Here is a 22,126-nt window from a genome sequence, read left to right on the forward strand (position 1 = left end):
CTTTCTCTCCACCTACTAGTTTGTACTTATTTGAACAATGACTGAGACTTGGTGTTACGAGCACTTCCTCTGTCTGACTGCCTCTTCAAGATGAATCGCTTTTTGTATTCCCCAATTGTAAGTCGCTTTGGATAAAAGCGTCTGCCAAATGACTAAATGTAAATGTAATTCACCACCTGGGTTTTTTGGGAAATATGCTTGATGTCATTGGTCTATGAGCTGTCTTTCTGTCTTTGACAGTGCACCCTATCACACATCCCATGCCCCCCACCCCACTCTTCTCTGCCACAGACAGAATGCCACTGTTGTCACTTAGCAACCGCTTAAAGATTCCACACTCATCTCAAGTCTCAGAGCAGCTGTGTAACAAACAGTGTGTAAGTTACTGCATGAGTGTGTGTTTGTGCGTATGAGACAATGCTATTCAAACAAGCTTTTCACTGCTGAGGCAAAAAGCCCTCCTCAGAAACCTGGAATGTTCTTTTATCCAATGCCAGGCTCCTGATCAGGAATACAGGTCATGCATTATGTAAGTTGTAGAAGAGGCCCTGAGAAGGATGAAGAAATTTAGTTGGAAAGCCCCCAAAGATGTTGCCTTTCCCATCACATTGGGATCAAATGAAATAGTTTAAAACACGACTAAGCTGACCTACAAAGCTTACAGTTTCACGATTCACACAGTAAAGCTATAAAAAACTGTTAAATACAGGAAAGAAGCCAACTTTGTGAAAAACTAAAGCCAGAAAATAATGACCACAGTCCCCTGTCTGGATAACAGCTCACCTCAAATGAGATTCTGTAGAGGAATATGTGCACACAACCATCTGCAAGCTGTTTCTAATGTTACATCAGGGCCTGTTTGTTTGATATAGATATACACATTGACACACAAAACAAAATACGTACACACACTGGCCAGTGTTGATATAGATTATAATTGAAAAATGAAGGATCTATTTTTTTTTATTTTAATTTTTTTTTATTAAATAATACTTTAATTCAGCTAGGATTCATTAAACTGATCAAAAGGTGACAGTCAAGACTTTCAGCTTAAATTCTGTTCTTTTGAAACTTTTAGATAATCAAAGAATCATCAAAAAAAAAAAAAAAAAATGGTTCATGGTTTCCTAAAAAAAATGTAAGCAGCACAATTGTTTTCAGGTGTGAATAAGAAATGTTAATCAGCATATTAGAATGAAAAAGCGTGTGTTGATAATGCAAAAGTAAAACAGTCCTTTTTTTAAATTTAAAGTCAGTTAATCATTGATTCAGCGATGTTGTCATCTAGCTCAGTTCAGTTTCATATATACTATATACTAATGAGAATTAGCAGGTATTTACAAGATACTCCAAGATACTTTATAATAATACCACGGTTTGTCTAAAAAAGCACAAAGGTACATTTAGTAATGCTTTACATTAATGAACATTAATAAACATTTATCAATTTATTCATATGCTGTTGTTCATTAATAATTAATGTTGTAATACATTAACTATTGTTAATGTATAAATCTGGAAATGTTAAAAATACATAGTGCAAACATTAACCAATAGCAATTAATAAACTCTGAATGCTGTCAAATTATTGTTATTTTCTTAAATTCATGATGCCTAATCTATATTCTTAACAATAACCAAATGAAAAGTGTCACCAGACATTTTTTTGTTAGTGAATGCTTGATTAACTCACTGAAGATGGAAACATAACCATATCATGATGTGAAAGTGAAAGCATTTATCAAGACTTGTGCTGCTTACTTCAACCTCACAAACAACCACTATTAATTTCCTCCTATTGTTACACATCAGCTTTAATAAAAGATCTCACATTAACAGTTACAGTCTGTGTGCCATAATTCTTTATACACATACCTGATACTCACTTTACACATTCCCCACAAAAACAAACAGACATTAAGTGCTCCCTGGGATGCATTTTTCTGTGGCATAATGACTTGTAGAAGATTTTTGTTTCCATGGAAACCACACAACGAAACGTCAAACAATATGTGACCACAAAACCAGTCATAAGTGTCAATTTTTAAAAATTTGTTATGATAGGACAATATTTGGCCGAGATACAACTATTTGAAAATCTGGAATCTGAGGTTGAGAAAATCGTCTTTAAAGTTGTCCAAATTAAGTTCTTAGCAATGCATATTACTAATCAAAAATTAGGTTTTGATATATTTACAGTAGGAAATTTACAAAATATCTTCATGGAACATGATCTTTACTTAATGTCCTAATGCTTTTTGGCATAAACAAAAAAAAATCTATAATTTTGACCCAAACTATGTATTTTTGGCTATTGCTACAAAAATACCCCAGCAACTTAAGACTTTGTGGTCCAGGGTCACAAATGGTATTTAAAGAGTACACACACAAATCATGTTCTCTACTGTTGGGGTACCATGGTGAAAGACTGAAAGACTGCAAGGCTGAAGAAAAGAGAGAATTCTCAGAAAATGACATAATGAAGTGGTGCTGCCACACTTTAACACATAGAACGGTGGATTGCTGATCGATTGCTTCTGTCTGTCCCTGTCTGTCGTGCTGCTGAGAGGTTTGCAATTGTAGCTCCGTGTAGCTTCGCTTTTCTCTTGAATATCTATCTTACTTTCACTCTCTGTTGTTTAAAGTGATAATATATAACTTCATTCCCACCATATTTCTGGTATTATCTATCAAACTAATTTGATCGTTCGCTTTTTAAAACCATGCGTGCAGCGCGTTATCATTTGTTAGCCGGTTAGCTTGTCACTCGCGGTTCCATTAGCGTTTCTATTCGCGCCTATTATTGTTTTCTTTTTTTCACGAGTTTATCAAACAACAGTGGTAAGCAAATCATTCTTCAATCACGGTGAGTAATGGCTTCTTCTCCTGCTATTGTTGTTTGCACTGTTTGCCACATGTACAGTTTATCTCTCTCTCTCTGTCAGCGACGAGGGATTCACATGTGATAAATGCAGGGAAATAGTTAGGCTGACAGAGAACATTTCAGAATTAGAGACACGCATCCAAACTTTAGTTGAGGACAGTAAGAATGTGAGGGCTGTAGATACTGCTTTGGGTGCAACTAGCTCAGGGAGTCCTGTACATTGTTCGGTTCCGGTAGAGCCTGTGCAGCAGGGCAACTGGGTGACTGTGAGGCGGCCTAGTCGCGGGTCAAAACACCACTCTTCCGTTCCGATCAAAACATCAAACAGGTTCTCCCCACTGAGAAACCTGATGAAAGTGCTCTAGTTATTGGCGATTCTATTGTACGGAACGTGAAAATAGAGACACCAGCCACCATTGTCCAATGTTTACCGGGAGTCAGAGCGCCTGACATCTTGGCATATTTAAAAGGCTAATGCTAAACATAAATTCAGTAAGATTGTTATTCACGTCGGCGCTAATGATGTTCGGCTTCGCCAGTCGGAGATCACTAAATACAATGTAAAAGAGGTGTGTGAACTTGCAAGTACGATGTCAGACACTGTAATATGCTCTGGTCCGCTCCCTGCTTACCAGGGTGATGAGATACATAGCAGACTGTCGTCACTCAATGGCTGGATGTCTAAGTGGTGCCCGCAGGATAACACAAGTTTCATAGACAATTGGAAGAATTTTTGGGGCAGACCTGACCTGTTGAAAAGAGATGGTCTTCATCCCTCTTGGGGTGGTGCCACTCTTCTCTCTAGAAATATGGCACATAGTCTTAGAGTTCGTACTTGACTAACTGGGGCCCGGGTCAGGAAGCAGACAGACTGGCTAAACCGACCGTCTGCTAGCCGCCTCACGTCACAGAAGTCAGTTAATTCTCAGCACATAGAGACTCTTTCACCTAGATATCACACTATAGAGACTGTGTCTGTTCCCCGAACTAGAAAATATAGAAAACATCCAAACCAAAGTAAGAGTAACAATTTAATTGATGTTCAACAAATAAAAAACAGATATAATACAGATAAACAAATGATAAAGCTTGGCTTATTGAATATTAGATCCCTTTCTACAAAAGCACTTTTTAAAAAATGATATGATCACTGACCATAAACTAGATGTGCTTTGTTTGACAGAAACCTGGCTAAAACCAGATGACTACATTATTTTAAAACGAATCTACCCCCCAAGATTACAGTCACAAACATGAACCGCGTCCAAAAGGTAAAGGGGGAGGTGTTGCCACAATTTGTAGCAATATTTTCAGTGTTTCTCCGAGGTCGGGTTTCAAGTATAATTCGTTCAAAGTAAGTGCTTCATATAACGTTATCCAAAGAAACAAGTGTTAATGATAAATCCCCTGCGATGTTTGTACTGGCTACTGTATACAGACTACCAGGGCACCATACAGACTTTATTAAATAATTTGCTAATTTTCTATCTGAGGTAGTGCTGGCTGCAGAATCCTAATTGCTGGTGATTTTAATATCCATGTTGATAATGAAAGAGATTCATTGGGATCAGCATTTATAGACATTCTAAACTCCATTGGTGTTAAACAACACGTTTCAGGACCTACTCATTGTCGAAATCATACTCTAGATTTAATACTGTCATATGGAATTGATGTCAGTGGCATTGAAATAATGCAGCAGAGCGATGATATCGCAGATCATTATTTAGTTTTGTGTACATTCATTGCTAAAGCTGTAAAGCCAACTCCTAGTTATAAATAGGGTAGAACCCTCACTTCTACCACAAAAGACTACTTTATAAATAATTTTCCTGATTTATCTCAGTTCCTCATCATATCCAATAGCTCAGAACAACTTGATGATGTAACAGAAACTATTGACTCTCACTTTTCTAGCACTTTAGATATGGTTGCTCCTTTACGCTTAAGGAAGATTAAGGAAAAGAGTCCAACACCGTGGTATAATGAGCACACTCGGGCCCTAAAGAGAGCAGCCCGGAAAATGGAGCGCAGCTGGAGAAAAACAAAATTAGAGGTATTTCGTATTGCTTGGCGGGAAAGTACCCTATCCTACAGAAAAGCATTAAAACTGCTAGATCTGCTTACTTTACGTCTCTTTTAGAAGAAAACAAACACAACCCCAAGTATTTATTTAATACAGTAGCGAAATTAAAAAAAATATAACATCAGCAGGTGCAGACATTACGCAGCAGCACAGTAGTAATGACTTTATGAACTACTTTACTTCCAAGATAGAAACTATTAGAGATAAAATTGTAACCATGCAGCTGTCAGCCACAGTATCGCATCAGATAGTGCACTATAGATCCCCTGAGGAACAATTCCACTCATTCTCTTCTATTGGAAATGAAGAATTGTATAAACTTGTTAAATCATCTAAACCAACAACCTGTATTTTAGACCCTGTTCCATCTAAGCTCCTAAAAGTGGTGCTTCCAGAAGTAATAGATCCTCTTCTGAATATTACTAACTCATCATTGTCATTAGGATATGTCCCAAAAACCTTCAAACTGGCTGTGATTAAGCCTCTCATTAAAAAAAACACAACTTGACCCCAAAGAATTAATTAATTACAGACCGATCTCGAATCTCCCTTTTCTGTCAAAGATATTAGAAAAGGTAGTATCATCACAACTATGTTCCTTCTTAGAGAAAAATTATATATGTGAGGATTTCCAGTCAGGTTTTAGACCATATCATAGTACTGAGACTGCTCTCATTAGAGTTACAAACAACCTGCTTTTATCATCTGATCATGGTTGTATCTCTCTATTAGTGCTACTGGATCTTAGCGCCGCGTTTGACATTATCGACCACACCATTCTTTTAAATAGACTAGAAAATTATGTTGGCATTAGAGGAAGTGCACCGGCATGGTTCAAATCGTACTGAGGGGTTCAAATCTGGTTCAAATCTGACCGCCGTCAATTTGTGGCAGTAAATGAAGAGGTATCATACCAATCACAAGTGCAGTATGGAGTACCTCAAGGCTCAGTACTTGGCCCCTTACTTTTCACACTTTACATGTTACCCTTGGGAGATATCATTAGGAAACATGGTGTTAGCTTTCACTGTTATGCTGATGGTACCCAGCTCTATATTTCTTTGCGACCTGATGAAACTTACCAATTTGCAAAACTAACGGAATGTATAGCTGATATCAAAAACTGGATGACTAGAAATTTCTTACTGTTAAATTCTGAAAAAACAGAGGTGTTAATTATTGGACCAAAAACTTTTGCATGTAATAACCTAGATCACTGTCTAATACTTGATGGCTGCTCTGTAAATTCTTCGTCATCACTTAGGAACCTAGGCGTACTTTTTGATAGCAATCTTTCCTTCGAAAAACATGTTTCTAGCATTTGTAAAACTGCATTTTTCCATCTTAAAAATATATCTAAATTACGACATATGCTCTCAATGTCAAATGCAGAAACATTCATGATCTCGAGGCTAGATTATTGTAATGCTTTATTGGGTGGTTGCTCTGCAAGTTTAATAAACAAACTCCAACTGGTTCAAAATGCAGCAGCTAGAGTTCTAACTAGAACCAGGAAGTATGACCACATTAGCCCAGTTCTGTCAACACTGCACTGGCTCCCTATTAAACATTGTATACATTTTAAGATCTTGCTAATTACCTATAAAGCCCTGAATGGTTTGGCACCTCAGTATTTGAGTGAGCTCTTATCGCATTATAGTCTTTCACGTCCGCTGCGATCTCAAAACTCTGGCCATTTGATAATAACTAGAATATCAAAATTAACTGCGGGCGGGAGATCTTTTTCCTATTTAGTGCCCAAACTCTGTAACAATCTACCTAACACTGTTCGGGAAGCAGACATACTCTGTCAGTTTAAATCTAGATTGAAGACCCATCTCTTTAACCTGGTTTACACATAATACACTATCGCATTTCTATAATTCAAATCTGTTAAAGGATTGTTAGGCTGCATTAATTAGGTCATCCGGAACCGGGAACACTTCCCAAAACACCTGATGTAATTGTTATATTGTTAGAAGAATGGCATCTACGCTAATATTAGTCTGTTTCTTTCTTATTCCGAGGTCACCGTAGCCACCCAGATCCAGACTGTATCCAGATCAGATGGTGGATCAGCACCTAGAGATGACTTCTACAGCCAGGACACCTAGATGAGCCCCAGAGACTGATCCCCAGTGAAGACCCTGTCTCCTAGACGGCCATCGGGACAAGACCACAGGAACCAGATGAGTCCTTTGCACAATCCGATTCTGCTTTAGCATAGATTTAAACCGCTGATTTTGTCTGGCCAGAGGAGAATGACACTATTTTGACAAACTATTTCCCCGTCTAAATACTGTAAAGCTGATATAAAGCCACCCAGATTTATATCAAGCCGATGATAAGCTGCTTTGACAAAATTGGCATTGTTAAAAGCGCTATACAAATAATATTGACTTAACTTGACTTGTCTTTAATTGCTTTCCATTGTTCCAGTGAACATAATGGTGAAACATGGCAATTCATGCACGTATATAGAATTTTCCATCCCTCCCAGTCTCCCTCTTGCATCTCCTTTCTACTATTTTTTCTCATCCCTTAAAATAAAAATTTCATCCACCACTAGTTATTACAATCTGTCTTTCCCCTGTATCTCTGTTCTCACATTGTTATAGTGGACAATGAATGAGAGCTGTACAGGAACAAAAGAAGTGTAGAGACCCCAATTGCATGCTCCTCATTCCTCGCTGTCCCACTTTCACATGACTTGCTGCAGCCAATCAAAACACTGAATCTGATTCAAAGTCTCACTGCATTGCTTTATTGCACTATAGCTCTATTCTCCAGCCACTGTGGTGAACAATGAGACTCTTTGAAGAGTTGCTGCATGTGTGAAAGAAAGACTGAGAGAGAATGAGAAAGAAACAGGGAAAAGGGCAGAAGAGGGTGTGAGACTGAGGATGGGTGGTATTCAGATTTTCCCACAGATTTGAAGGCATTCCCATGCAAGTGGAATGAAACATTCCATGTTTTGGCTTTTAGTTCAGGGTCAGAAGTTCTACAAACCTCACCTCAAGTTCATCTGCAGAACTCACCAGGTTAACAAAATCCTGGTAGCAGATCTTTCCATCAGCATTTCCGTCAGCCAGGGCAAGAAGAACCTCCAGCTTGTGGGGGTCCAGTTCTGATCCATGAGTCGAAAGCAGGTCTCGGAAACACTCAGTACTGATGAAGCCTGAATTATCTGGGTCATACTGAACATATCACACAAGAGAAACAGGAAATTAGAATTCATTTTCAAATTCTGATTCTAAAACATTTCCACAACACTCACTGGTGAACATTATAAGAACAGTTCTTTGAACTCATAACATGATGATATTCATTACAGAGGAATTTATCCATCATTCCATCTGAGGACTATAAGAAGAGGGACATACTGAATTTCATCTATTAAATAAGTTTGAAAATAACTATTAGGGATTGCGAAAATTAATGTGTTAACACTGAATATTGTCATCTTCAAACTGCCAAGTCTGCACAGAAACTGTATCTTAAGTGTCAAAATTAAATATTAAATTAAATATTAAATATGAATTAAATATTTATATTGTTTAATATGAACTTAATAATACAGAAACATGGTGTTCAATGAAGAAGGTGGCCCTGATGCTTTCTTTTACACAGAACAAGCGAAGCATCTGAACTGCCTCTGATACTAGGGCATTATAACCGTTTCATGCAGTTCTCTGTGATCTCTAACAACTGAACAGAACTTTCAGAGCTGACAGAAACTGAGCACAAATGTCCCATACGAAGTTTCTGGCAAAGATCTGTTTATACAGATATGCTAGAAAAAGTTGGATGGGGCGTTAAGAAAAGTCATTTGCATTCTTTCTATGGCAAAATTTAATGATCAAATATTTATCATTGAAGCTCAACAAGTAAAATACCACCCACATCAGTTCATAAGGCCAGTGACAAAACATATTAATACATGTCAGATTATGTCCATAAAGTGTGTGAAACGTTGTTTTATTACATATGTATTTGAGTTTATTGAGGCAAAATCATCATAGTTAATAGTGACTTTTGGTCCCCAAACTAAAGTCTGACCATTGGGGCTTACAAACATAAAAATGTGTGTTTGGGTAATCAGAAAGATAAGGATGGTTTAATGGCATAATGTCAATAACATTATTTGTGTCTGACATTGTGTTTTGTGTCACTGAGTCAAAGTTCAAAGAGCTCATCCTGTTTTAGTAACTGACTTGACTTGACTAGTAATTGGTGTCAATGTGTCAGCCCTTCAGGCTTTCAAACATTCATTCATTGTTTGCTTGGGCAGCGAACACACACACACACACACACACATTTTTTTTTGGGTGAAAAGTGGGGACATCCCATAGGTGTAATGGTTTTTATACTGTACAAACTGTATGTGCTATTGCCCTACACCTACCCAACACCTAAACTTAGCCCTCACAGGAGACAATGTCCTGAAAAGTCACCTTCACCTTGTAATACATATGTCATACCTGTGTCATTATACAAATTTATGTCCTCATTTGTCTCACACAAACACACACACACACACACACACACACACACACACACATCATGAGTCTCTTCTAAACTAGAGAATTTGCATATAAATATGGCTCAAGATTAATACACAGTTTGCTAAACATTATTACAGCTAAAAATGATCAATCAACACATACATATACAGTATCAGATGGATCTGCATAAACCAAGAGAAAAATTTATCTCACTGAATGGGAACATTGAGGCTTTAAATGTAAGCTGGCCCATCATGTTAACGCAAAACATTCTGCAATTTCATTTAAGTATTGCTAAAAACTATTTATTTTACACAAGATTGGAAGGTAAAAGTACTTTAATGTACAACCCTAATCAACCACTCATACTTTACCAAGTATTACACTGATTTTTCCACAGGTGGGGCTTGTGGATCCCTTAACCTTTGTAGAATCACTGTAATGCACATAATCATTTTCTTTATTTTTTCTTTTTCTTTTCTTACTTTTATCTTATTTATTTATTAATTTAACAAAAGGTGCACCAAACAGCATGATAAAAGACTCATAAAGAATTATATTTATTATTATATGGATATATTTTGGAATACACAAAATTAAAAAAAAGATCAAATTAATAAATTAATTCCTAAATAATAATAATTTCAAATAAGAAAGTTAATTTCTAATTATTACATTAATCATTAATAATGAATAATTTTATAATCATTCAAGCAATTATTGCTAGTTATTACATTAAACATAATATAGTTCATTAGGATGTTTACAATTGGCAAGTAACACTGTAACCATGTGCATTTATTAGGGTGTCTATCCCTGCTCCTGGAGGACCAATGTCCTGCAGATTTAACCTCAAACCAGCTCCAACACAGTTTTGTGCAAGTTTCTAGTAATCCTGAAGACCTTGAGTAGCTGTTTAGTTAAGGCTTTAGGACATTCTCCAGGGCAGTGGCCCTCCAGGAACAGGTTTGGACACCCCTGATATAGAATGTGGGGTCACAGGTGTGCATTTATTGTCAATGGCTTCAAACATGGCTCATCCATTCGGAATTGATAGATTATCTGTTTGGTTGCACTTTATTTTATAGTATGTGCACTTACATGTAGTTACAGTGTACTTAACTAAGAACGTACTGGGTAATACAGTAACTACATGGTTAGAGTTAGGTTCAGGGTTAGTACCTAGTTATCCAGTTATTTTAATTAATGTACTTGATCAATCAATATGCTACCATCTAGAGATAACTAGGGATGATATGAGAGAGAGAAAAAAATATTTCCATTGTTATTCAGACATTCAAACACACAACAGCCTCTCAAAAGATTCACCCACCTTCTCTTGAATGATCTCTGCTAACTTCTGCGTGCTGTGAATTTTGTCCCCACAAGTTTTCATGGTATGATCTGTTCCTCTCCCACACTGTCCCCATAGAGGGAAAGAGTGAGAAGCTGGAGAGAGACTAATCTCTACCCATTGGGGATTTACAGTTCAGTGCAGAGTAGACCCCCACCCCCAGAACACACGCAAACAAACACCCACCACAAACTCCACCCTCAACCCCTTAGCCTACATTCTTGGTGCCATACCAACATGAACTATGTTTTAGTAAACTGGCTAACAGATAGATTTAAGAGAATCCAGCTCCAACAATGGGGTTTTGATGGCCTAGTTTATTCTGCCACCTTACCTAATTACATCACACACATACTCTCTCTGCTGAGCCTGCAAAAGCACAAATATAACCAATGCATATCACAAAATGACTTAGCTAAATGTAAGCAAGCTAAGTCCTTTCCTAAAATGTAATTTCATTCTATTATTTTGATGTGTTTGTGAAGTTGATAGTGCTTTTATGAAACCCTGTTGTACATAAAATGGATTATATTGTAGACACCAACCACTGCAGCACTGATAATTAAATACCACATTAATCCTGCTTAAAGACAGTCCTGGAGCTGATCTTTCATTACAGTGCTAAGAAAAGGGGTGGTGTGTGTTTGTGAGACCCCTGGTATTCCAGGCCTCATTTTCATACAGCCGCATATTAAACAGTCTTCTTTACACAAGAGAGAATAGAGTTCACCAACTGCCACAATCTGTGTGTTTGTGTGTGTGTGTGTGTTTGGAAGGGGAGGGATAAAAAGATTAATGCATCTGAAAATAGTAACAATTGTTGAATTCTTTGATTCATATGGAAACTACTTCCACCCCCCGAGTAAAATTATAATAAAAGAATAACTGTGAGATAAACTAAGAAATAAATAAGAAATATATATGAAGAGTTCATTTGAAAAAACAGATAAATGCCACATAAAAAAAAAATGAGAAGTCGCATCCATAAATCTATGATCACAACAACAACAACATTTGTCAGGCATCTACATTGTCATCTGAGGAGATTACAAACATCAAACATATTTCTAAAACATGAACATGAACATGTGGAGTTATCTGCTTTTGCTATAAAACAAACTTTTAATATGTAAATTTTTTTTTTAATTGCCTCTATTTATTTAGTTATTATTACTTAATCTAAACAACCTAACTGCAGTTTGATTGATATTACTTGGAATGCGCAATAAAAAAACGGAGTGCTTATTTACACTAAGTGCAAATAGCTGGCCTTATTGAGATCCAGAACACAAGATCCAGGGGGCGAGGATCCAACTCCTCCCACCATATATATACCTAAACCTACCTGTCTCCACCCCCTGATCCCTAAACCCACCCATCTCAAACCCTAAACCTACCAATCTTCGCCCCCTAGATGTGGATCCAGCCCCACTTCCTGGATCTTTGTTATGCAGTGGAGGGCTACTGGCCTTGTTGCAAAGGCTATTTACACTAACTCTGCGAACCAATGTGTGATTGGGATGGTCAAGACTGAAAAAAGACGCTTGTTCAGCATCAGTTTCAGTGGCATAGATGGTGAGGTGCGTGCTTTTTGATGCGATTGACCCGAACTTTTTTCTCCCTTTTCAAATCTCATATTGCATCGGAAAGGCATTTATTTTCAATAAAAATGAAGAAAATAATAACAAAGTTGAAAATAAAGTATTGGGTAGGGTTAGGGTAGGTGTAGGGAGGGCTTTATTGTCCCAATAAGGTCATCCATTTAATAATTTGAATTAAAACTATAACTTACACTCAATACGTTATTATTGCGTACTGTTTTATAATTACTACAATACTGAGGTGCAAATAATTGCCACTATAACACTTGATTTAAAAAAATATATTATTGGGAAATATAAACTAATTTCTTCTTTTTTTATTTCTTTTACTCTGAGGCAGATTCATGAGCAATACATATGACTCATCACTAGTAATATAGAGAAAACTGAAACATTTTCATTTTTTGTTGGCAATGCTGACTGGATGTGATAAATAAATAAATAAATAATAATAAATATATTTATATATAAACTCAAATGTAAAATTTCATTGTTCCTTCCTTACACATTAACAGATGTACTGTATACACATCCACACAAAATGCTGCAAAACTGCAAATGTTCTTCTAGTTCTACCACTAACATATGTAATTTCACACCCCACTAAGTCTAACCTAGAGCACCTCTGCATCACCAGACATCTCCATTTTAGCTTAGAACTGTGGGCAATTATTTTTTTCCTACACATATAGAACAAATCTTGTAAAATTTATTGGTAAAATGGATGTTCATAGACAAAACTCCAGCAAATCAGAGTTATTATAGATAATCACAAGGTATTATTATAAAGTAGATAATTGATTAGCTAATGGAAGTTTAGGGCTAAGTACGTAGAAGACATGATCCATAACAAACCTGCACAAACAAATAACAGGAGAAAAGGGGTGGTGTGTGTCTCACATACTCTTTAAATGCAGCTGAATAGAATAACATTCAGCATATACCTTATGTTACGCTGTAACCAAACTCATACATGTGCATGTGGAAAAAATGTAATTCAGAGAGGATTAGCATAATTATCTCCTCATGAATAGGAAACACGAACAACAGGATTAAAACACATTACAGACCCTACACACAATCATACAATAAGAAAGTAATCACCACCATCAATTATGTATTATTCTGCTGTATTGCAATATGTTATGAGGGGCCGTACAAGCCATAATTCATTCTGGTGCTCTCACACACATACATTGTCCTTTCACATATATTTCTTTTCTCACACACACACTTCTATTCTCTTTTCACATACATATATTTATATTCTCACACACTTACATTGTCCTTTCACATTCATATATTTAACTCTCATATTCATATATTTTACGCACACGTTTATACATTTTGCTCTTATGCAAATGTATTCAAAGTATACATTTAATATTATAAAAAATAAATGTGTGTAAGAAGAAAATGCATGTCTAAAAAAAATATGTATATGTAAGAGAAGAATATATGTATGTGTGAGAGAGTATGATGAAAACGGAAGAAAGGTAGGCGCAGCCTCAGCCGTGTTGCCAGAGACACTTAATATAAGCGTCTATGGATTTTTTCCACTATGTGACAATTTAGGAAGTGAATAAAGTGGTAGGTGGCAGAATCAGGTTAGGGTCAGCGATATTTTTATATTATTTCCATTACTCAAAATTTGGACTCATTGCGGTTTATTTCTTTTTAGATAGTTTTGTTTGTTTTTCGTAGCAATATATGGCAACACTGCATCTCCGGCATTTAAACTGACACGTGTCTACTACACCGGACGCAAGCGGCCTGGCGTGATACAATATAGTATATAATGATGCTGTCTACACGGGATGCGGCGCAACATGATAAATTCCCGACAGTAAAACTGATGCATCATTCTATTCATGGCGTACTGACACAAAGTTCAAATGATTTGCAATAGTCGCTTTGTTGCGTCCAGTGCAGACTACTAGACTGTTGCAGCGCGGCGCGTCCAGTGTAGACACCATATGGTCCATATACAGTGCGGGAAGGTTATTCTTGACAGGACACCATTCGGTAACACAAACGTAGTGATCATCATGATATTACAAAGATGCACCGAAGACGGACACGAAGAGGAGAGAATAGTCAGATAAAGCAGATAAAATACTGTACCAGAGAACAAATTCATTGTTTGAGATGCTCGAAATGGAAGAAAACCATAAATATTGAATTGGGATGGGGGTTATTATGAATATATTTCTGAGGAGAACTGTCTTCAGAAAAGTTTTGATGGCATTTTCGTTTCCTCTTACCTCTTACCTGTTTATAAGCGCGGAGCTGTGTACAGCAGTGCAAACGCTATGTTTCTATTGCTGTTCTATAAGCGCCACCTGCTGTCATAAAGTGAATTTGTCTTTTCATCAGAATCAGAAAGAGCTTTATTGTCAAGTGTGTTTACACACACACACACACACACACACACACAAGAAATTTGTCTTGGTGTCAGGAGCTTCAGTACAGAAAGTACAGACATAGTGCAGACATGCATATAATTAAGGTAATAAAACACTAATAATAAAGAGTAATAATAAAATATTTATTCAGCTCATCTGATGTTTTAGTTTTGTGCAGTTGCTTCATGTTGCAGATATTTTTGTTTGTTTGCTTAAGGTTAGTTTGACCAGTAACAGAGCAAAATAAACAATTAAAGGTGCAATAGGTGATTGTCTTCAGAAACATTTTTTGTTATGCTGGTTGAAAGTCTCTTCACATCCTGATAGCAATCATTAAGTGAAGTGGTCTAAATGTATTTATCTGTATTTATATATTATGTGGAAGGTGTTGGACCAGGAAATGTTCGTCCAATCAAAACGCTTGGTCCGAGCGTTTTAATTGGCTTTCCTACCTGCCTGTCAACATATGTATTTAATTTAGTTAACACACCCAATTTACATAACCAGCTCGTTAGAAGTGAGCTCTGTGCAGGAACTGTGTTCCGATTGACATGCTCCCTACACAGTGTTCATTGCTCCCTACTCCCTGAGCAGGGAAAATCCGTTGAAGTTTATTTAACTTCGGAACATTCATTCACGCTGCACAGCGTCTTCACACACAGATGAAACTTACTAGCGAAGTGTGAAATAATATACCTCTGTAAATAAATACAATTTAAATTCATGTCTCGGACACTTTAATGCCCTTTGTATGGTACGCTCGCTTTGAACTGGAATCATAGCGGAATATTTGGCGATGTCCACTTCGCAGGGCACTTATGACATACGGTCGAATAGAACAACCGTGATAAGATATTAAATGTGCGGGAGGGAGGGCGTGAGGACTGTAATTGGAAACCGTTGATGTAGCCTATTGTAGTAATTTAATGTTGTCTCTGATATTCTGCTCTTTGAGCGTTTGTGTGTTCAGGGGGTGTGGCTTTGGACGGCGATTGCTGGGAGGGTGGGACATTCGCTTTAAGTGCTATCAGGCTAAAGTTAGTATTTTCCGAGATCTCCTATTGCACCTTTAATAAATGAAAATAAATAAATAGGCAACGAGTTTGGGAATCGGCCCATTTTAATATAAAAAATCGGCAATTGGATTTGGTCACGAAAAATCCTGATCAGTGCATCCTTTGTGCATAGATCTGTAGAACAAGTTGGTTACATAACGATATTTTAAAATTAAGATTAAAAAAAAAAAATGTACTTGAAAAGAAAACAGGATGACTTTGAATAGCATTGTTGTGTTAGGATGAGCTGAGCAAGTCTGAACATGTAATTCCTGGGCTGAGAGTGACTTCCTACTTAAACAGGAAGTAATGGATACCAAAAAAAAGTTAGACATGTATGTATGTGAATGGAGAATGTATGTGTGTGAAAAAGAGTAGAAATGTATGTGTGTTTAAGGAAAATGTGTGTGTGTGAAAAAGAGTAGAAATGTATGTGTGTGTAAGGAAAATGTGTGTGTGTGAAAGCAGAAATGTATGTATGAGAATGGAGAATGTGTGTGTGTGTGAGAGTAGGAATGTATGTATGTGAATGGAGAGTGTGTGTGTGTGTGTGAGAGAGTAGGAATGTATGTATGTGAATGGAGAATGTATATGTGTGAAAGCAGAAATATATGTATGTATATGTAAGGAGAATGTATGTGTATGAGAGTAGAAATGTATGTGTGTGAGAGCACCAGAATGAATTATGGCTTGTACGGCCCCTCGTAATATGTATATATATATATACACACACACACATATAAAAATATTTACTGAATCTCAAAATTAGTGAGGAATGAACTTTAAGACAATACTTTACATTTCTTATATTTTAAATATTTGCTTAATGGCATATTTTTATTTTTATGCCATGTTAAAGAGATTAAAGATGTCAAATAGTCAAATCCTTAAGATATTTCCTAGTTTTATGCAGTGTACATATGAATCAGTTGGCCCTTCTGTCACTTATGGTAGTGGGGTTTATAAAGAAGATTGTTGGCATCCATATGACCCACCCAAGGCAGTCAGAGTGCAGAAGAAACACTCTCTATCATGAGAGTGAGAAAATTTGCTTTGAAGAAAAGGGAAAAACTCCATCGTCAAAATGCATGAATATGTTTGCAAATTTTAAACAAAATTATGGAGCTCATATATCCAGATAAAACTAATTTTTTATAAAAAATGGATACTGAATACAAATACTGCATTCATAAGTAAGTTTCATTTATTTGATTCAAAGGGAGAACAATTGTAAAATTCAGTGCCAAAACAAAATGCAAATTCGGAAGCTTAGATTCAGAAACACACTATACACACACAGGAACACTGGCTATCCCTCTTCAGCTCAATGTCATTACAGACCGCTGTTACAAGACCTTCTGTTCTCTCATTAATGGCTAGACCAGAGGGTGGTATCTCTACAAATAATGACATGAAACAATAGCAGCCAGGTCACAAATGCCATCAGGTGTGAGTAACAGCCTCCATACAGCATTTAGATAAAGAACCAACCTGACAAACATGACTTAAAATCTGCTAATTAAAAACAACTGCTCAGAGGGGTCTCAAAATTCAACATTCACAAACACTGTGCCCAGATTACTGTATGATGTCATTCACAGCAGCTATTAAAAGAAATGTGAAAACAGAACACTATCCACGGAGTGTGAACACAAGCTCATTTTCACTGCTTGGGAGCACAGTAATTTCATGGCTGGTGCCTTCAGTACTGAAGACGCTATTCAAAATTACAAAGCAATTGTGTGTGGAAACAAGTCAACAATGTACAGACAATCGTAATTAGCACTTCAAACAAAGGGTGTCATCAAACATTATGCACAGACAAAATTAACCAGTTTTCTCTGGGTGCTCAGTACCATTGAGTTTTTTCATGGCCTCCAGGGTTTTGCATATGTTAGCTACTGCTCAGCAGCTTTAGAAGACTGTAGTATAAATCGGCCCTACCCTCAGGCTGTGAACCAACAAAAGCTTCACTGGGTGTACAAAACCACCCAGGCGCATTTGAAAAATGTGCCTGTGGTGTCATTTCTGCAAAATGATATTGATGTTGCTTCTTGACACTTTCAAATTGAAATGTTCAGTGATTGGCTCTAGAAGTGTGCTCAGTTCGTCCTATAAACAGATGAGCACGAATGTGGCGATGTTTTATTATAATGGTTGTTGTACAAATGGCAGTTTGGAAATGAAATATCAGGTGAGTGGTGGTAAGGTTAATGCTCATTTTAATAATAAATCTTGTTTGAAAATAACGGACCACCTACACTAAACTAAACCTATCTGATATAACGTGACATAAAAACACTCTTTTACTGTTATTTTATTGTGACTGATGTTTCTCTCTCTCGCTCTCTCTCGCTCTCTCTCTCTCTCTCTATATATATATATGTGTGTGTGTAATCAAATAAAATGTATTTATAACAAAACATACCATTTTTATAGTCAAGCAAGATGCTGCACAACAGAAATGTATAAATGACTAAAAATTTCTTAGTCATAGGCGCCAATCTCGTGCAAAACAGATCTAAGACGATGAACTATGACGAGGAACAGCTTTTTAGTGATTATAAGGGGGTTATAAGGGAAGTGCTCTTTGTGTGCTTTCTAGGCTATAATCTATTCAGAATTTGTATAAAACTTTTGTTTTTCAGCCACATACATGCTGCAAATTTTCGGGAATGACAAGAGCAATGGACAGGACAAAAATATAGCTACATGAAAATGTATGTGCATTGAGGCTAGAACAAACAAATTTCTGAAGCACCCTCAGTATTTGGATAAAGTTGGATAAAACTGTGCTTGATCAGTTTTCATTATTAGTAACTCATATTTAGGCGATCGCATGGAGTTTTATGTCGTAGTAGGCTATGCTTCAAAGTCAGAAAAAATGAGCAGGATATTTGTTAATTTCCTCTGTGAGAATCTCTATACAGTTAGAGTAAACATTAACGCACACAGGCTTTAGTGTGAATTTAGTGTGAATCATAAACAATGTGATATGCGGCCAGCCAATGTTAACTTTATTTTCATCAAAACACAAAACATTATTTACCCCATTTGTATCTGCGAGGCGTCCGTTACACATGTTCCCTGTATGTAAATGTCAGTATTCATGAATGTCAAATGTCTGTATTTTGCACTCTGTGTTTCTGTTTGCGAACTGAATTGATCTGAATGATCATTAAAGAGGTCATGAACTGAGAAATCAAATTTTCTTGGTTGTTTTGAAATGTAAGAGGTCACTGTACTATAAAAATATTCAGTGAATTTCAGAGCTCAAAACTTCCTCATTAGTCCAAAAATGGCTTTTATTGAAACCAAGCTCAGAAAACGACTCCTTTCAGATTTCATCACATTATGACGTTGATCTGCAGAATCAGATCAATGTTACACAGAAACGTTACTACTGGTGGGCCTTCGAGGCACTGCGACTAAACCTCTGCAGATGATCCAGAATGCAGCAGCACATCTGGTCTTCAATCAGTGAAAAAGAACATACGCCCATACCCCTCTTGATCTCACTCCACTGGCTCCCAGTTGTGGCCAGAATCAAATTTCAAGTCTTGAGACTGGATTCTAGGACTGCCACTACAACGGAACCTCTCTACCTAAGTACACTACTACAAGTGTATGCCCCTTTCTGCCAGATAAGATCTCTGAATGAGTGATGCCAAAAATCACTTGCCAAAACCTTAACCCTCTCCGTTCCTCTCTGGTGGAATGAACTGCCAACCTACACCTAAATTGCTGAGACCACATCTTTCAAGAAACAGCTGAACAAACAATTTTCTGTAAGCACCTAACCATGTTTGCGAACATCCAGAAAATGGCTGGGTACAGTGATTTAGAGGAGAATTTCAATATGACGGAATGCGCAGATAATTTTGAACAGCTCTCAGTGCTGAAGGACTGTTTTAGGAAGCTGGTGTAGTTGCTTCAGTTAGTTACTTCCAACAGGGCCAATCTACATTCATCACCACAAACAATATGCGATGGACACACATGCCAGCAGGACCTGCTTTCTCCCAAGGATTTTTTTTCTTCATAAGGATCTTTTGGAGATTCTCCTTCCTAGACACAGTGGCTTTTGGTTTGCTTACAACAGCTTACAGACACATATTCATTTTTAGTGTCACTGTAAATTGAATATAAAACATTACTACTGCAGTCATTTTCTGTAAACAGTGTGCATTGTATAAAGTTCTATATAAATTACTTTATTTGATTTAACCAGCTGAAACCAATCAGAGCCAAATAGTTGCCTTGTATTGTGTGTTATAAAGAGATACAATCCGTTCCTGTATATTTTGACCAGACTGTTTTGGTGACCTTTGGCTTCTATCGAATGGACTAAAAAACTAAATATTTCTGAAAACGTCTTTTATGGTAAAAAAAAATGTAAGTGATCTAGTTTTACAAGAACATGGGGTTGATTAATGAGGACATTTTTATTTCTGGGCGAACTATTCCTTTAAGAATCAGGCAACTTTTTACATTGCTGCATCTTTCGTGCAGACAGAAAAACAACAACAACAACAGAAAATCTCACACAACCTTCAGAGGTTTTTAGTTTGAGGATATTCTGTTTTTGTGTCTTGTATTCCTGTGGTGTAATTGCCATAAACTACTTGAAATAGCCAAAAGTTCAAAGTTGAACATGCACAGTCTAGACGGAAATGAGTCTACTTCAGCTGGAATTTCCTCCCACCAAAACAAAACAGCAGACAGCTTATCAAGGCAGTTCCGACTCAGCTCACTGCCTAAAATTAAAGACAACCTGTACAGCCCGTCATGTAATATAAGTAATTGATAATGTATAGCCAGCCATTATCATAAAATAGCACCCGCATGCAAAAAAAGAAGTCTTGTATGTGTAATGTTGCTTTCAGTTGATATGAAATGCATTAAACTAGCAAAGCTGTGTATGAAATCCCTTGCCTGGGTCTACAGTCAAATATGTATAGTCAAAAATATGTACCACATTTCCAATGCTTTGTCTCTTTCTCCTAGGATTGTAAAACAAGACTTTATTCAGTCCATTCAGATGCTGCTCGGAGTAAACAAGATCCATCAATGAAGCCACACTGAACTGATGGATTAACGGTCAGGGCCACTGGGCATTTGTCTGCAGGCCATCCTTCACACCATTAATTGCCCAGAAACCATTTCTCACATTTGCACTAAAGGTTACGTCTAGCTCAGATTGGCCCTAATCATGCATTTAATCTCTCTGAGGCTAAATTTTGCAGAAATGTAAAACTAAAAATACTATTACAATTTTTTATTCTGTGTATATTTACCTGTACACAAACGTGCTCAATTTAGCCTTAATCTCTTTGAAAACATGTTTAAAGTTTGAAAACCGTCCTAATATATAAAATTTTTCATTCAAGCCACAAGGAGTTGCATGGTTAGTAAATGAAACCTAGTAACTTTGTTGTTAGACTAAATGCTATATCTGACCAAATTATAATGTCTTTACCATGTGTTTAACAACAACAATAACAACAATGTGCATTTCCAATATAGAATTACAAATTAACTGCGAAACTAACTGATTGAGTTGTGCTGTATACTGGCATTCGCAACATTCTTTGACATTCTCTGCATAGTCTGCAGAGACAGCTCTGACGTGAGCCCCATATTTGGCCCAATTTCACGGGATTGTGCCTGTTCCAAGCAGCTCTCTGTGCTTTACTTCACTGCTCTATCTGTATCTTGTCTAAACCATAGAAACAGGATAAGCAGTCACCCTATTACAAAAAAAAAAAAAAAAAAAAAAAACCTGCTAGAAGCCAAAATGGAGCAGGGATGGTAATAGCACCACACAGTGCAGGTCAGGGTAATGCAATCACAAAATAAAACATGCCTGTCATCATTTACTCACTCTCATGTCATCACAAAGCTGTAAGAATTTAATAATTTTTTTTTCTGTGGAAGACAAAGGTATTTTAAAGAATGCTGGTAACCAAACAATTTTGGAACATTAAAGGTTTAGTTCAAGCAAAAAAATGAAAATTCTGTCATTAATTGCTTATCCTCATGTCGTTCGATACCCATAAGACCTTCGTTCATCTTAAGAACACAAATTATGATATTTTTGATGAAATCCAAGAACTTTCTAAACCTGCATAGACAGCAGGGATTCAATGATTTCTTCAATTCCGGGACAATCTTCCGCCATTATCTACGCATGCGTGTGGTGCTGAGGTAGAACATGCATCCACTTCACCTTGTTC

At 36.8% G+C, this 22,126-nt stretch overlaps 1 protein-coding gene across 4 annotated transcripts in view; it reads right to left on the minus strand.

The window, feature by feature from the left end:
• Positions 1-22,126, minus strand: part of LOC306878873 (rhomboid-related protein 3-like) — a 74,396-nt gene that overhangs the window by 24,435 nt on the left and 27,835 nt on the right. Inside the window, exons 1-2 of one of the 4 annotated variants that reach the window (XM_079431452.1) lie at positions 10,809-10,897; positions 8,009-8,167 (exon numbers count right to left, since the gene is read on the minus strand). In XM_079431452.1, the coding sequence (XP_079287578.1) occupies positions 8,009-8,167; positions 10,809-10,871 (222 nt within the window). In that variant the 5' untranslated portion in view covers positions 10,872-10,897. Of the gene's footprint in view, positions 1-7,984; positions 8,168-10,808; positions 10,898-22,126 lie in introns of those variants that run through there. The other 3 variants (XM_079431451.1, XM_079431449.1, XM_079431450.1) reach the window with 3 other exon arrangements.

Source organism: Barbus barbus (assembly GCF_936440315.1).
Source record: "Barbus barbus genome assembly, chromosome: 13".
NCBI lineage: Eukaryota > Metazoa > Chordata > Actinopteri > Cypriniformes > Cyprinidae > Barbus > Barbus barbus.